A 17,792-nucleotide genomic window follows, 5' to 3' on the forward strand; every position below is an offset into this window, starting at 1 on the left:
GCACCTTCCCAAAGGTCTGTTGTGCAAAAATAAGCAGCACTGGCAATAGCAGAATATTTAAGAATGGCAACTGCATTAGGCTATTAGAAGTGACAACCTCACAATTATATGGGAGACTGTACTGGAGTCATTCTAATACTTCAAGGAAGTGAAAGCTTGAGTATGTACTGTAACACTGACTTGTCTGATGCACTGAAATCAGTCACAAAATAGCACAGATTAGCAAATTAACTTAAAGTGGCTTGGGAGGGACATGGATTCCATGTCCTGGGTCATGGATTCCAAGATGCACAGCAATCCAGAACACCCAGATATAATCCACAATTGTATTTCAGTGCCTCCTACTCCTGCATTGCAGGAGTCAACTGACATTTTCATGCATGCGGAAAAAAAGTCAAGACATCTGTTATTCCCCTCCATCTTATAATTATGGCTTGATATTAAAGAGTTAATTCAGTAGAGATGGTAGAATGTTTTCATCTAAGGGTTGAAACCTATTTACACCTGTAGCTGCTCAGTAATTAAACAGGTCCTGCACCTTCAGAGATTTTGTTTGGATAAAACATTATGATCTTTACTTTTCTTGTGTAAAAGCTGATAATGACTTTGTCATGGTACTTCATTCTGTGAGGAAGGAAACAATCCCTCCACCAAGACGCAGCACTGATTTTTTTTAAATTGACTGATCTACCAATTTTTTTTTAAGCAGAGGTACTCACCTGGACGATTGAATGCACTCCAACTGTCTGCATTGCTTGGCTTTCATCATCTGATGCAATAGCTACAAAACTAAATCCCCGAAAGAGCTGATGTGCGTTAGCACTGGGTGGGATACCAGGTGAATCTGAAAAACATATTGTCTACTTACAAGCAGAGTTTTTAAAATATAGATATGAGATTATGTCTACGCTGAGGAGCAAACTACAGCTTTATTCTACACAGAGACTGGAATTTTCAGAAAGTGTTTCTGAGGATGAAAATACAAATAATTAATGAATTATTTTGCATATACTGTCTAGAAACACAACTGATAATCACACAATTTTCTAATACAAATACCAGTACTTTACTAAAATATTTACATATAGCAGCATATCTACATTACGTTTTTGTGGGAGAATACTGATATTTTGGTAACACTTTAAATTTGTAAAGACAACTTTCTATGAAATTTTGAATGGATCACTGCAAAATTGATCCATTCAAATTCTATTTTTTGAATATGTAAGTAGTTTCATTCTTATCTGTTTACCTTTTGGAGTTTTTGCTGTAAACTCAGGGTCAAAATAAAATGTGTCTTCAGGTCTCCCAGTTGCAGGTTTAAAAGGGGGATGAATTTCTCTCCTGTATAATTTCTGAAGAGAAGGAACATATAGTGAATGGAAAAGTTATACGACACGACCAAAGACTTAACCAAGAAGTTTACTGAATTAATTTTTAATTAGATACTCACATTCCAATCTATTTTGGAAAAGAATGCATGCCTCTTAATTTCTTCTACTCCATCTGGACCTGCTCCTTTTATAAGGAAGAAAAATGTCTGTGAACTATTTTCTCCTTGATCAAAGGAATGGCTAGAAAAATTATTTCTTATTTCTTTTGCATTAATTTTAGATATATGACTAGCAGAAATGATAATACCTTGTTGATCACTAGAAGAGCAAACAGGCAAACTACATTCTTACTCTAAAGCCTATTTTACATAAAACCCCAAATTTATCATTGATGTTATGAATATTATGGTAAAATTTAAAATATTTGCTAAACATTTTACCTAATCTGTTTGCTGGGTTTCTTTTGAAGAGCATTCGCAGAAGACTCTGTGCTTCAGGACTCAAGAACTGGGGCATTCCAAGTTTGGCCCTATAGAATAAAAATAATTAATAGTATACAAATATATGTAGGTGAGAATCAGCTCTGCATTCTCCCTTGCTTTGTCATTCAAAAAATCTGTAACAAAGCAGCATCACTGAGAAATTGCCTTCAGACATCAGATACAGAGCAAAAGTGCTGTCAGTCATGTAAACATGTCATGTAAACAGGCTGCTGTCAGTCATGTAAATAGAGGTTTGTTTTGTTCTTTTTTTTTTGAATAGTATAATATTTTCAGTAATGACTCAGGAACTTTAGTAGAGGAAGAGGTAGCAAAACACATAGAAAAGAATAGCTACAGGATAACAGTTTACACACTTATAAATTTTTGTAATATGCTTTGATTCATTTATAGGTCCAGTTATTACCAAATGACACCAAACAAACCATTCTGATAGTTCATATAAAAGACAGTTTAGAAGGAGTAAGAAAACTACCACAACAGGACATATACCAAGAGAACCCAGGAAAAACATCAGGAAACCTAAACCAGATAACAGCAACTGATTTAAGGTAGGACATTTTAAAAGATCAGCAGGTAAAAAAAACCTAAAAAAAGATCACTCCTTTTTTCTTTTTACTCCCCTCCCCAATCTATTTCAAATATTATTTTTCCAGCTTGCCAGTCTTCAATTTTTCAATTTAAGTTTTTGTAGCTCTGTCATTTAGTTTTGTTTTGTAATCCTTGCCATATTTTTCTCCTCTCCCCTTAACACTGAGTCTCCATTCTCTCACTGTTACTGGGGCTCATTTTTTCTTATAACAATAATAATGGTAAAGAGGGATATAATTGCCTCCTTTCCATCACTAATTCAACCTGTACCTTGTTTTTTTCTGTAACAGTCCATGACACAAGCTTTGTGTAGGTTTCAGTCAGAAGACAGGATCTGCCTTGTATTTCAGGTATTTGTAGATGTCCATCTCTGTGACACTTCAGCAAATGCCTATGTGTTGCTACTGGTTCACTTTCATCACTTTAAAACTAGAATTTGCAATATTTTCCATTCCTTTCAGCATTAAAAAAGTCAGGGACAGGGAGGAGGAAAAGTCTTCAATACAGGCAGATCAAGGCCACCAGTGGAGTGGAGGAATGGGCAGTGGGCTATCCAGTGCTTCCTGATTGGAATGCACTACTAGCAGCTGCATTCTTACTCATGCATTTTATGTTTTGTGATACCATTGCATGTTCATGTGATGTCATTTCTGCTCATAGTCAAGTATCACAGAGCTACACTGAAAGCAGGGAACACACTGTCTGCAAAAGCACAATGGTAACATTTACTGGAGGACTGCGAGCAGACAAGTGTGATAGGACTGTGCTGGGGTGGGTGGGAATCTTTGTCCTGTTATAATCCAAAACAGCTCCAACATGAGGATGCAGCCCTGGAGGTTTAGCATGAAAGGTCAACTGCCTAGAAAAATCTAAAACCAGGCCAAAACCAATTGCAATAAAAATCTATTGGAGAAGTGACTCAATAAACAGAAACAAAGGACTGGTACGTACTGCAGTCCACAGAGGAGTGAGTTAGAGGCCCTCAGAGTTCCTATGTCATGCAACTACATGAGTGACAGCAATTTTTTTCTGACATTCCTGATGGACAACAACAAAGTTTTCTATGAAGGCATGCCTCTTCAGTAAAGAGAAAATATGTTTTAAAAATTGAACTTTATTGCTGCAACCTATGATTTCTTCAAACTACAGAGTTTCTAAGTTTTAGGTAAAACACACAAGAAAAAACAAAAACTTGTCTTGATAATGTTGTGAGAAATAAAGAACCCAAAAAAACATGTATTGTAAGAAGAATGCATTTTCTGTGGATTTTTAGGAACAGAAGGTAAGAAAAGCAATATATCTTAAATGATAGACTATGAAAATATCAGTTCATATGCACACCTGTCCATTTTAAAGTTTTACGAAAAATTTAAGGAAAATATACCAGTATGCAGAAAATAAAAATAGAACATATAGCCAGAAAAAACAAGTGTGAACTTATCAGAAAACACTTTAAAATATCTTCTGTTTTTCAGCTCTTTATACTACCAACAGCAAAATACTTCTATGTGTGTACTATTCATAAGTGTAGAAAACATTAAAAGAGGGTAAAACACCTTTACATCATAAAACACACTGCACACTTTCTGTGCAGCTATTTGAAACTAATAACAATTACAAAGACTAGAAGGTGAAAAAATAAAGTTGGCAAGGGAATTAAGAGATTCATGCTCAAAGGAAATCTGAAAGTAATTACAGAATCATAGAATCCTATAATGGTTTAGGTTGGAAAAGACCTTTAATATCATCAGGTCCAAGCATTAGCCCAGCAGTCCCAAGTCCACCACAAAACCATGTCCCTAAGTGCCATATCTACACATCTTAAAAACCTCCACAGGATGATGATCGCACCGCATCCCTGGGCAGCCTGACTCAATGCTTGACAACCCTTTCTGTGAAGAAACTTTTCTTTTAATGCAGTCTAAACCTCCCCATGCACAACTTGAGGTCATTTCCTCTCATCCTGTCATTTCTTATTTGGGAAAAGGGACCAACCCCCATCTCGCTACAAACTCCTTTCAGGTAGTTGTAAAGAGTGATAAGGTCTCCCCTGAGCCTCCTTTTCTCCAGGCTAAACAACCCCAGCTCCCTCAGCTGCAGGGATCTGCAGCTTGTGCTCCAGACCCTTCATCAGCTCCATTGCCCTCCTCTGGACTTGCTCCAATACTTCACTGTCCTTATGGTACTAAGGAGCCCAAAACCTCACCAGTGACAAGTACAGGGGGACAGTATCTGCCCTGGTCCTGATGGCCACCTGATTTCTAATACAAGCCAGGATGCCACTGGCCTTCTTGGCCATCTGGGCACATGGCTGGCTCATGTTCAGCTGTTGACCTCTGCACGGCTTTCCAGCCACTCTTCCCTAAGACTAGAGTGTTGCATGGGGTTGTTGTGACCCAAGTGCAGGACCCAGCATTTGGCCTTATTGAACCTCACACAACTGGCCTTGGCCCATTGATCCAGCCTGTCCAGATCCCTCTGCAGAGCCTTCCTACCCTCCAACAGATCCATATTCCCTCTCACCCAACTTGGGATCACCTGCAAACTGGCTGAGGTGCCCTTGATTCCCTTGTCCAGATTGTTGATAAAGATGTTTACAAGGACTGGTGCCAAAACCCAGTCCTGGGGAACATCCCCTGTGACCAGCCACCAGCTCGATGTAATTCCATTCACCACCACTCTCTGCACTATCAAAGACTATGAATATCAATTAACTGGGGAGATGCAACGAGAATATTCTACATGGCAGCTGAATACAGAAGATATTTATAGCAACAGTGAAAAGACTGCTGAGGAAAGGAGTGGAGTCACATGCAAGCAAAGGGAAGAAGAGAAAGATGTGACTCATGAGACATGGATAGAAAAAAATGCATGGCTCCTGAAACAAGTGAGAATGCAGTAGAATTATCTCTGACTAGCTTCCTGTAAATAGGAGGTGGTGAGAATTGCTGTGGATAGATAGAACCTTTTAGTTAAAGACATTGAATAATCACAACATGAAGCTTTGAACTGGCATGGTGCTGAGCCAGCAGAAGAAAGTAGCATCACTAAATGTACTTGCAAATAAGATGAGGAAGAAAAACAAGGGCAAAGAAAAACATAACTTATGCATTATGAAAGCAAAAGCAAGGAAAAGAATGAGTTTGTTTTCTAGTGGTTTTCACATTCTAATTACTTAGAAAAAATATGAAAGAATTTCATATATTTACTTTTCAAAACAGGCTGTTGGTGCAGAAGAAATATCGACTTTGATATACAGGTAGACAAGTGGTAACAGGACTTGATAGATAATCAATCAAGAACAATGATAATCAATAAAGCAGAAAACAAATAAGAAAACTAAAATAGTCTTACGAGCTTTCATGGAAAAAAATGGTATTAGTTAAAAATGGATGGAAACAGAGAAGTGAACCTATGATATGAGGAAACAGATTTGTTTGCACAGTGTTTGGCTACAGTCCCAAAAACAGGGCAGTTATGCCATAGTTTAGAGAATATGTGGGGAATCAGCAGGGAAAAAAAAGCAGACCTTCATTAGCAAAAACAAGAACATTAACTGCATGAAGGAAAGCCATTTCCACAATATAGCTAATGCAAAATCTATACTGAAAATAGCCAAGGGGAAAATTGGAGCTTGGGCAAGCTATAGGAGAGTACAGAAGGGAGGATGCACTTTAGCAAATAGGGGAAGTATTGGAGAAGCAAGTTGTTGGTAGCACCATTAATATAAAGAAGTAGGGTGAGGAGCTGGTAAGATAAAGAAGGAGAAAAAATACTTTCTCAAAAAGCCCCAAAAACCTAAAACAAAGGAAAAAAAAACACCAAGGAAAAAACGCACAGGTTATCAAAAAGGATAAGAAAGTTAAAAAATATTATGGAAATAAGATGGGAAAGATCATATGGCTGAAGTTATTATTACAGATTAAAGAGCTGCTATGAAATTCTTTGTACCTGGTATGGGGGAGGAATAGAAAAGCAAATTAGATAGGCGGCAAAGGGAATTAATAATATGGAATAGGGAGTGAGGATTTACCAGTACCTTTGAAAATGAGGGAAGAGTAGAAATTAGATATTGCAGCCCGGAGGGCATCCCTGTAGAATACCTGATGAGATATATAAATAAGAGTGTACTCACTTGAGAATCATAGTCATGGTTTCTTTTCTGTCTTTCCCTTGGAAAGGTAGAGTACCAGTGAGCATTTCAAACTGTATAGAGTAAAACTTTCATCAATTACATTACCTGGACAAAAACTAATTTTTGACAAAACTACTTAGCATCTTAACCTTCCAAAATTCATGCATGTTAACAATCAAGTCTGTGCAAAACAACTTCATTGTACAGTTTAAATTGCTACAAACATTGAGCAGCCTTTGCCATTTTTAAAGCTGCAAAATATTTTCCTATATTGATACCTTGCTTTACATACTTTTACCTGAACAATTTAGACTATAACTTTCTGTGTTTCAATTCTGCCTAAAAAGTTTATTCTTGGAAGACTTGATCTACACAGCTGTACTTTTAGTTTTCAACAAAGTGGGGGGTAGGGAAAAAGATTCCCCTTTCAAAAGTTAGTGATGATTTCTCCTCATGCAGAGATTTTTAAAAAGGTCAACATTTTTAAAATTGGCATGTACATAGCCTTTGTTGAAAAGGGGGAAAGGTTAGTTGATTGACAAAGACATGCATGATGAAAAGTGGTTACTGTATGCATACAGTGGAAATAAAGCCTGAAGGAACACGCAAGAGCTACACAATATGTACATGCACATTCTACAGTGCCTTGTAATAAGCAACAGACACTGTTAAAATACTGATTTGTTCTGAAAGTGACTGAGTAAAAATAGATAAATATAAAGGCACTTCTGTTGGGCTGCAGTATAATGCAGGATATCAGGTCTAAGTGAGGTAGTGAAAGCAGTCTGGCAGCAGTCATGGCAGCCAGACTCCTAAGGCAGAAATCATGATTTTTTTTGGTTTAAGAATTGCAAAACAACATAGTTCAATGAAAATTCATGGCATACAGTTAAAGACATAAAAATTAAAATAATTATAAAGGAGCCCTCTGAACAGCTTATGCAAACTTAAGTCATACTGAACACAAGGTATCCTATTCCACTCCTTTCTGGTATGACCCAGACATTCAGCTTTTTAAACATTAAAAATGTACATTGATAACTTGAATGAATAATGTGTGACTGTAGTATTCTTAGATCTACAATAAGAGCATGAAGTTGCACTAAAAGTATTCTTTAAAAACACCATTTTTTAAAAATAAATTTTAAACTTCTTACTGCTATCTCTTCACTACTACTAGATATTTTATACCCTTAAACAATAGTTTTCCAAGAATATATTTTAAAAATTTAAATTTAGTAATAATGCCAACATGAAAAAAAACTACTTTTAACTTTAATACTTTAACAGTTAAGACAATTGTCAGGAAGATGTGTGAGGTATAAGGAAGAAAAAAATTTTTTTGTTTGTTTCTGGTCTTTCACAAGTTGCACTTGAAAGAAACCCACTTTTTAAAAGGTAAATTTGTAGTGCTGCATGTTTTGAAATATAAAGTTCTTTGGCAAGCTCCTAATTTGTCACAAGCATAAACATTTGTATTAACAGCTCAGCATACATATTCTTTGTTGCCCTTCTCAAATACTGTATTCCAACATTATGTGCCAATAGTACTTTAAAACTAAGCCAATGTTGACCTTCCCTAGTTATAATGTTTTATTTCAGCAGGACAGTATCTCAATGCTTCTGAAAACTTTAAATGAATGCTTTTAGATGTATGGCATCCCTTAAAACTCTCACCATTTTAAAGGACAAATTGCAATACATTTCACAACAATGGCTTAAATATTACTTTGTTTCTAGCAGCACAAGAAAAGAGGCCAAATGGTTTGCTGAAGTATCTTTAGAGTCTCTCTTTCTATGCTATAATTTCTGCTCAATCTAGATACTGTGTACTTACACCACACCAACTGTCACTTCAAGTCTTGATCAACACAGAAAGTAATTAAGAATGATTTAAAACTGGATACATACAGATTGTCTATGCAAATTACAAACTAGAAATGCAAGCAACAAAAATATGTCTTAGAGAAAACTGCACTGTATTCCATACACTAATTCAGAGAATTTGTTTGGTTTTTTTTTAAGGTCATATTTTTGTATTCAAAGTAGAAGCCAAAGTGCTTAACATGCAGTGCATGTAGACTGTGAAAGCTACATCTAACATCTTTCAGCCATTTTTAATTTTACCATATGCACTTGATTTTAATTTTACCATGTGCACTTGATAAACACAAAATTATGTTTTCCAGCTTTATAAAGTAAAGCTGAAGTTTAATTATGTTAGTATTATAAACAACAAATATTCTGCAACTACACTGTAATTATCTTTTAATTGACTGTGTTCTTACTGATATGTGCAGTTGTGAGGAGTGTGTGTGCGTGTCTGGAGAGAGTTTAGTTTTCAGGTGCTACTTTTACATAGTCAGTTTTCAGATCACAACAGCATTCTAAATGATTTAAAAAGTGATAGGATGACCTATTTTCAGACACAAGAGTCCTTCTTGTACTATAAAGCACACACATTAGTTGCACTGTTGCAGTCATTTAGCAGAAGCAGTAAGAAACAAAAACATTTTCTTTAAAAATACAATTATTTAATCTCTACGTCAAAAACGAACACAAAGATTTTAAATATTAAAAGCCCTTCAGCATTCCTCAAATACCAAACATGATCTATTAATTATTCTTTTCCAAATTCATATTCCATATACATATTATTTCCCCCAACCCTGCAACTTCATAGTAACTAACCCTTGTAGAAACACCATAAGCAACTGAGCAACTATATCCCAGGTCAGTTCAGTGTCATTTAGATTATTGTGATGTGTGAAAACAACAGTTGTCATTATTCCACTAAGTTTTAATTACACTGTAGGCTCTAATTAGAAAGGTACTGATCTTCTTTTTCCTCCTGAAAGTAAATTCAAATTTAAAATTTGCATCTAAATTTCTTCCCCGCTTTGGAATAGACAGTATTTTTTCTGTATACTTCAGTATTCCTCTTGGTCTCCATAACATTCAAACTACTATAGATGCAAATATATAAACATATATAAATGCAAAGTATTTGAATTAAATGATGATAAAAATATGGCATATTGTTGGTGTGGATATGAAACCTAGTCTATGTTCTTGATCCAAACTCTGTGGTATTATTAATTTCATATAATTTAGACTTCCTTTGTAGAATTCATGTAGAGCTCACCTTAAAGGTTAGTGTTTTATTTGTTTCACCAAACCTTGCAAAGCACAATCTTGTTATTATTTACATTTACCAGAAACCTACCATTAAAACACCAAAAGACCACCAGTCTGCACTCTGTGTATGGCCTCGTCTGTTAACAACTTCTGGTGCCATATATTCCACTGTTCCACAAAAAGAGTAGGCTTTTTTTTCATGATCAATTGACTCCTTACTTAAGCCAAAATCTGAAAGGGAAAAAAAATAGTTCCAACTGTAAATACATTAAAAAAAAAAATCACTCATGGTTGATACTTATACTATAATGTGAAGTGTTATGCTTATATCATTTGTATATAAAACCAAATACTAATATGGGGATTACAGAGTTCTCCTCTCCTCCCCACATTATCATAGGTCCATAACATCAGATATACTTGTAAAGCAGATATCTTATTGAAATATTTATGTATCTCATTTATTTCAATTACACTATTCTCTCCACAGCTAAATTACTTATCAGTTAAAATGACTTATTTAATTTTTATTTACTTTACTTATTTTACCATATTGGTTTACCAAAAGAAAAATGCACAGATTTTATGATGAGCAGAAAAGATCTAGGTATTGCAATTTCCCTTTATTCACCTGTCAATTTGATATGTCCTTCCTCATCCAGCAGGATACTAAAAACCAAAAAATAATACAAAAATTAATTAAAATATCTTTTAACTGCTGTTTTGGACAATGTAGTGATGACATTTAGGAATAAACAGAACAGCACACACAAAGACAAGCAGCATTGAACATGCATGAAAATGAGTTATTAGAAGATACTTTCAAACTACGCTTTTTCTTTTCCCTCAGTTCTTTCTTTTCAAAGATAATGAAAGAATCAGTTTATCAAAGTTTTGTTTAACCATTTGGTTAAATTCAATACGTAGTAACATTCATCTTGAACTTTCAGTTTTGGCCATCTGCAGCACATGGAGCTTTATCACAATTGTTAAATATAGAGATGTGGTTCTGTTTCTTTTATACAAGGTATGTTTTCATATGCCTACAGAACAGGTCTTAATTTGTTATTAACATTTCAGAGGGTGTTGACCATTTCAAATAACATCAAGTAATAAATATTTTCATGTTGTACCAAAGGACAGGACCAACAGGCCCTATACTTGGAGCAGGCCTTGTGCTTCCATGTTTTCACTTAAATCACAAGAACGGCCACATTTCAAGATGCCAAACCAGCCTTAACCACCACTGAATACAATCACATTTCCAAGCATGCAAAGTGTTCAAGAACTGGATTTTGTAACATCCCCTACACAGCAAACTTCGATTCTCCAGCTTCTCCTGTGAGGAGCTGCACTTCATCCTGGGGATGAGACATGACCCAGGCACTTGTCCATTTCCCCATCCCTTTCCGTTTCCTCTTTGCAGTTTCCCTAGTGGGAAACAGCCCCACAATATAGACACAGCCTGTAAGAATTACTCTTGTTACTCCCCTATCCATAATTTACAAGTAATTTCAACATTTGGCTTTTTTTTTTTTTTAATTGAATGCACCCAAGACTTAAACCCAAGGCTAGGTATAGACAAATAGTATTTAAAGAAAAAACAAAACAAAAAGAACAAAAAAAACCCCTATGTTTGAGGCAGTAGCTATTTAGTCTTCTGCCAATTACTATTTCATCCTTTTCCTCTTGGAAGTTAATGTTAGAAAAATAACTGAAGTTCTCTCACTTTGCTTTCTGAAGATCATTTTCCACATGTTAAGCTTATTTTTCCTCACTTCAGAATTACTTAACAGAACACTCCCATAGTTTAAACAGAATTCATTCCCTGCTCATTTGTAAGTGCAATCCCATGCCAAAACTCTATAATTTCCTGATTTGAGCAGGAATCTTTCCATTCTTGTCAGTCAGGGCTAAACATTTTTCATAATTTTTTCCCTTACACCTTCTAGAACTCAAAAAAAAAATACTTATGGGAGAAAAGGCATAAACAGGAGATAGTATTCAGTCATTTGAATGAAGCATGGATGACTACTATATCAAGACACACCACCATATTGGAATTGTACTTTCAAGCTTATTTTAAGTTTTCAGTGTAATTATGTGATTGCCAACACACTAAATAAAGCCTATGACTTACTATTTTCATATTTTACTTTAAACTCCATTCTGCTCTTATTTGCAATGCATTTTAAAAACCAGCATTGGAAAAAAAATTTTTGCTGTCAGGCTTCAAGTGCAAAGATATAACATACAAATGCAACTTTGTATCATGCATTTGTTCTAAGTTTAATCCAGAAATCCTACGATAACAATAACAACAGAAGGCCAAGACGACCTCTTCTCTTTTGCATGTATTAAAACACATGGAAAACCAAAGGTGGGTATATTTTAGTTTATGCTTTACTTAAAGTAACTTGGACTATAGCACTTGCCATGTCACTCTGAAGCAAGATGCTCTTAGAACCATAGAATAGTAAAGGTTGGAAAAGACCTTTAAGATCAAGTCCAACCATCAACTCAGCATCACCATGTTCAACACTAAACCATGTTCTTAAGCACCATATGCACACATTTCTTGAATACTTCAAAGGATGGTGATTCAACCACTTCCCTGGGCAGTCTGTCCCAGTGCTTGACAACCCTTTCAATGAAGAAATTTTTCCTAATATCCAGTCTAAATCTCCTCTGGTGCAACATTTCCGCTAGTCTTGTCACCTTTTATCTGGGAGAAGAGGCCAACCCCCACTACAGTCTCCTTTCAGGTAGTTGTAAAGACCTCTTTTTTTTTTTTTTCTCCAGGCTAAACAACCCCAGTTCCCTCAGTCATTCCTTGTAAGACTTGTGCTCCAGATCCTTCACCAGTTCCACTGCCCTTCTCTGGTCATGCTCCAACACTTCAATGTCTTTCTTGTAGTGAGGAGCCCAGAACTAGACATAGGATTTGAGGTGTGGCTTCACCAGTGCCAAGTACAGGGGGACAATCACTGCCCTGGTCCTGCTGGCCACACTATTTCTGACACAAGCCAGGATGCCATTGGCCTTCTTGGCCACCTGGGAACACTGTCACCTCACGTTCAGCCAGCTGTCAAACAGCATTTTCAGGATGCTTTTCCACCAGGCAGCTTTCTAGCCACTCTTCCCCAAGCCTGGAGCATCACATAGGGTTGTGACCCAAGTGCAGGACCTGGCACTTGGCCTCATTGAAGCTCATACAATTGGCCCTGGCCCATCCATCCAGCCTGTCCCGATCCCTCTGTAGAGCCTTCCTACCCTCCAGCAGATCAACACTCCCACCCAACTTGGTATTGTCTGTGAACTTGCTTAGGGTGCTCTCAATCTCCTTGCCCAGGTCATCAAGAAAGGTGTTAAACAGGACTGGCCCCAACCAACACTGAGCCCTGGGGAACAGCACTTGTGATTGGCCACCAGCTGGATGTAACTCCAATCCCCACCACTCTCTGGGCCGAGCCACCCAGCCAGTTTTATACCCAGTGAAGAATGCACCCACCCACACCATAGGAAGCCAGTTTCTCCAGCAGAGTGCTGTGGGAAACAGTGTCCAAGGCTTTACTGAAGTTTAGGTAGACAACATTCACAGCCTTTCCCTCACATCCACTAAGCAGGTCACTTTGTCACAGAAGGAGATCAAGCTGGTCAAGCAGGACCTGACTTTCATAACACATTTCTAACATATCAATAATTCTTTCAGCCTTGCTGCCACATGGATCCCCATCCCCTACCTCCACTGATATGGCAGATGGAAGGACCTTGGTAGCAGACTGTCCTTCAAACTGGGATGTGCCACCTCCAGGCTTATCTCTGGCTTTGTTCCCATCCTCCTTCAAACATAGTCTAAAGCTCTCTCAAGGAGCCCTGAGCTAAGAGCCTTTTTCCCCTTTGAGACAGGTGAAATCCAACCTTTTAAGCAAAACCAACCCACAAATCTCCCCCACCTCCGTCTGTTCAATTTATACAGTAAATTACTTAAGCTTAACAGCTGAGAAAAAGTGCATAGGTAGAAGTGCTACAGAAATGAAATCATACAGTGCATTTTTCACAGAGGAGCCTTACTTTTCTGGTTTTAGGTCCCGGTATATTATTCCAAGACTATGTAGATGGTCTAAAGCAAGTGCTAATTCTGCCAAGTAAAATTTAACATCGTCTTCTGTGAACATCACCTGAAAAAGCAACACAATATGTTTTACATGTGAATCTGTAAAGCTTACACCAGCACTAACACTAAACAACAACAACAGCAGTTTTTCAGAATTGCTCTTCATAATACTTGAATTCATTTCTATACACAACACTAGAAATTCAAATTTATTGGTGACACAAAATCTAGGATTTTATAACCCATACTATTTCATACTTGAAATACTTGGATATACTTGAAAAATAATTTTGAAGCCAATATATTATTCTTTCTGCAAAATAGGAGGTTAGTTGTTTCTGATTGTTCCAGAGAACAACTGTAGTAGGACTGACAAATTTTGGAAGCCCTTAAAGAATGTGACTACCTCTTTGGTGGATTTGACCATTTCACTTCTAGACAACAAATTAACCAAAGAAGTCCAAATACCTGAATTTTGTCAACAAAGTCAGAAAGATAGGAAAAACTTATGGATGTTGGTTTTGAAAATACTAAGTACTTTTAGAAAGAAGTTACAGCGATGGTAAAAACCCCAAGATGCAACCTTGAGATGTAACTGCAGAAAAGGTAGGTCAAAGAGTAAACTAAAGAAACAGCCTACATAAGAGCACAGGTAAGAGATCCAGGTAGCAATCCCACTTTTTCGGTTAGGAAGATAAACCAATCCCTGTTTACATTCATTGAAACAAACATGTTGTCCTAATTACATCAACGGTTGTGATCCCTGAGAGGAAACATTCAAATTCAACTTTTCTGGGACTGTAGAAAAAGGTAAAAATAAAATAGATCCTGCATGATTTGATTCTATTTCAGTTACTACTCAGTTATTTTGTTTGTTTTGTTTTAGAATTTAAGACTATTTAAGAATCTTTAGGTAAAGCATATGGACCTACAAAAAAGAATGGCAATAGGGAGCAAAGATTAAAATTATTCTAAACAAGAGTTAAAAATGGACAATATAATATATTTTCCCCTTAGTAGTTTAAAGAAAAAAGTGATACCAAAGCTGGTACAAAAGGTTGTTGCTGATATTACTTCTACAAAAGAGCCAATATTTAGTACAGGCACATTCAAGAAGGGAAATTTCTATAAGAAACGTTTAAAAGCTCAAAGAATAAGATCTCATGAGGATAATACACCCACACTACGTTCTTTAAAAGCATTGCACAGAATTCTTCTCTCCTAACCTCAAACATCTGCAGTGTAGACCTCTAGCTTTGAATTAATCACTTTTCCCTTTGTAGTCAATAGGGAAAAAGCAACTTTTAGTTCATCTGATCTATTTTAAAATCACAGGAATTGATATGAGGACAACATTAATTGCCTCCAGCATACCCATTTCACTCATCACTTATGAATATTTCTCTTAGATTCAGGTACCTATGGTGATATTTCATATCTAACCATATTAAGTTTTATAAAATTTCAGTGGCTCAAAATGAAAAAGTCATCAGCAAGAAACAAATATACACCCTTTCTTGGGAATCAAGAATGAACTAGGGATTTCAAGAGAAAAGTATCCAAGTTTTTTAACATTTTACTTATCTGTGGCAAAACAAACTACAAGAAACAACTTGAAATAGATGGTTTCACCAAAATACATGTAATAATATATGTGGTCAGCATAGAAATGAAGATATATCTATACACAAAATGCATTGCATTCTACTCTCCTTTTAATAACCATGTAGCTTTGCAGTGGTCACCCAATTGTCCCAGATACTCTCGTAGCAAGGGAAAATGGAAGGTAACTACAATTACAAATCTAGGTTATCAGATATATATTGGATCTATTTATATCTCTATCAACATATATTGTTTCAAGTGTTTGCATGAGTGATGGCCAAAAAATCTTTTTAAAATACGATATATTAAATGTTAACACTTCTTAGGAATTATAATCAAATTACTTTGAGGTAATGAAACTCTTCAAGGTTATTATTTCCCATATCTACACAGAGATATCACCATCATGACAAAAGCAAAACGTTAACTGTTGGAAAATTACTAAAATAAGTGGAATACAATTCTTGCTTTTTCAGTATTTATAAAGAATGTGATTTTGCATTCATATGTAAATTGAAAAAGATCTTATTTGACACTGAATTCTGGATATTAAACCCAGACATAAATCAGTTAATTTGAATACAGTTACTTTATATAAAACCATGCTCTTTCTGAATCTTATATTTAAACATGGTAGCAATAAGAGAAGAAAACTTTATCAGGTATATAAGCAGCACAGAAAGGCTGCTTGTCTAAGCCTTTTTTTCAGAAATAATGTAAATTACCTTTTCACAAAGTAACTGCTTTGTGAAAAAAACCCAACCAAACAAAAAACATAGGTGGTTAAAAAGAGATTAAAATTTTATTCAATGAAAACCAAATTTAAAAAGTAAACTCTCCTATTTGTCTACAGACAATTTATAATCAAATTTTATCAATAGACAATTTTTCAAATTAAAAAACTTTACCTCTTTGGATAAACGTGTAAACAAGTCTCCTCCCCTGAGAAAATCCAAAATAAGATATAGCTTCCCTTCTGTTTGAAAAGCTGAAAAGATCAATTAAAAAAGTAAACATTATCTAATTTTACCCACAATCAGAAAAATAGCATACCAAATAATTCACCCTTATTTTCATTACCAAAATGAATTCTTATTTATCCTTTGGGGAAAAATGTATTTAATGAAAAAATGTATTTAAATGAATTAAGTAACTGGTCCTCTATCATGGACCAAGTAACTCCTATGTCTTGTCAAAGTAAAGCAAGTCACCAATGAAATTTCTAAAAAAATAAATTTTATTTAGGTTAGTCAGCATTTAATTCCAGATTTTGAAGTAACAAGCTAGATTTAAAAGGGCAAACTAGTAACTAATGCACCTATTTTAAAAACTCTAGAAACTCAGCTTAAGAGATTGTCTAGTTTGCAGAAGAATAAAATAGTGAAAAGTACATTATTTAAGACAGATCAGAGAGAGAGATATGAGGTTTGAACTACAGGAAAAAATGGATCCTAAAGGAAAAATGAACTGAAGAAAACCCAAACCACACCAGAGACTTTTCTATCATTTATTTCACGTTACTTTCTGCACAACAGGTTAAGAGTAGTGATATCCTCCCATCTTCCACATAAGTATTTTTTTCCAATTGCCCATACTATTAAAATTAAAAGGCACATTCCCACCAATTTTGATGCAACTGGAAGTAATGCCATTGCATCTGTTTTCTACAGACTAAGCAAAGCAACTAAAAGAAATAACTTAAAGTAGGACATAATAAAGATTGGTAATTTTGGAAAAGAATTGCTAGTTATTAATAACTGCTTTTTAATAGCACAAAGGGCTACAGACTCTTCAGTCCTATAAAGATTTAAGACTACATGAAGCCTGCCATGTGCTTGCTTTGCATGAGAATTACTACACAGCAAGTCTTTGCACAATCGGGACTTAGCACACTAATGTTCTATGACTCTCAGAATCACAAAGCAAGTATTAGGGTACTATCTTGACAAACACCCATTTTTATGCTATAAAAATGAATTTTTATGCAACTCACCATAATGCAATTTGACAATAAAAGGATGATTAACTTCTACTAGGATATCACGTTCCATTTTTGTCCGGACCCGATCTCGAACTACAACAGAACATGAGCAACATTAAAAAAAATAAAATATTTACACTATGAATCAGTACTTCTCCTATGTTTCCTGATGTACTTCACATTGTATCCTGTAATATTACAACTGCCTGCAGTTGTGTACTACCTTACACAGAAGGGAATTGAGAGAGAATTTATTCCACAGTTCAGAGTTTTCTGATAAATATCTTCATGCATTTCAATCTTCTTCAGTTTGTGCTACTGACAAAACCTGATGCTGGGCAAATAAATTTAACAAAAGCACGTGAGAAAACATATCTACCCTTCAGTCTGC

The 17,792-nt window shown here is 35.7% G+C and overlaps 1 protein-coding gene across 3 annotated transcripts in view; it reads right to left on the reverse strand.

The window, feature by feature from the left end:
- The window catches only part of RPS6KA3 (ribosomal protein S6 kinase A3), a 76,882-nt gene that overhangs the window by 18,383 nt on the left and 40,707 nt on the right, over positions 1-17,792 (reverse strand). For all 3 annotated transcript variants that reach the window (XM_064646758.1, XM_064646757.1, XM_064646756.1), the window contains 10 exons: positions 17,414-17,494; positions 16,329-16,408; positions 13,773-13,879; positions 10,330-10,367; positions 9,787-9,929; positions 6,561-6,631; positions 1,775-1,863; positions 1,454-1,518; positions 1,253-1,355; positions 720-844 (listed from right to left, as the gene is read on the reverse strand). In XM_064646758.1, the coding sequence (XP_064502828.1) occupies positions 720-844; positions 1,253-1,355; positions 1,454-1,518; positions 1,775-1,863; positions 6,561-6,631; positions 9,787-9,929; positions 10,330-10,367; positions 13,773-13,879; positions 16,329-16,408; positions 17,414-17,494 (902 nt within the window). The remainder of the gene's footprint in view (positions 1-719; positions 845-1,252; positions 1,356-1,453; positions 1,519-1,774; positions 1,864-6,560; positions 6,632-9,786; positions 9,930-10,329; positions 10,368-13,772; positions 13,880-16,328; positions 16,409-17,413; positions 17,495-17,792) is intronic.

The sequence above is a fragment of the Pseudopipra pipra genome, chromosome 2 (genome assembly GCF_036250125.1).
Source record: "Pseudopipra pipra isolate bDixPip1 chromosome 2, bDixPip1.hap1, whole genome shotgun sequence".
NCBI classification, from domain to species: Eukaryota; Metazoa; Chordata; class Aves; order Passeriformes; family Pipridae; genus Pseudopipra; species Pseudopipra pipra.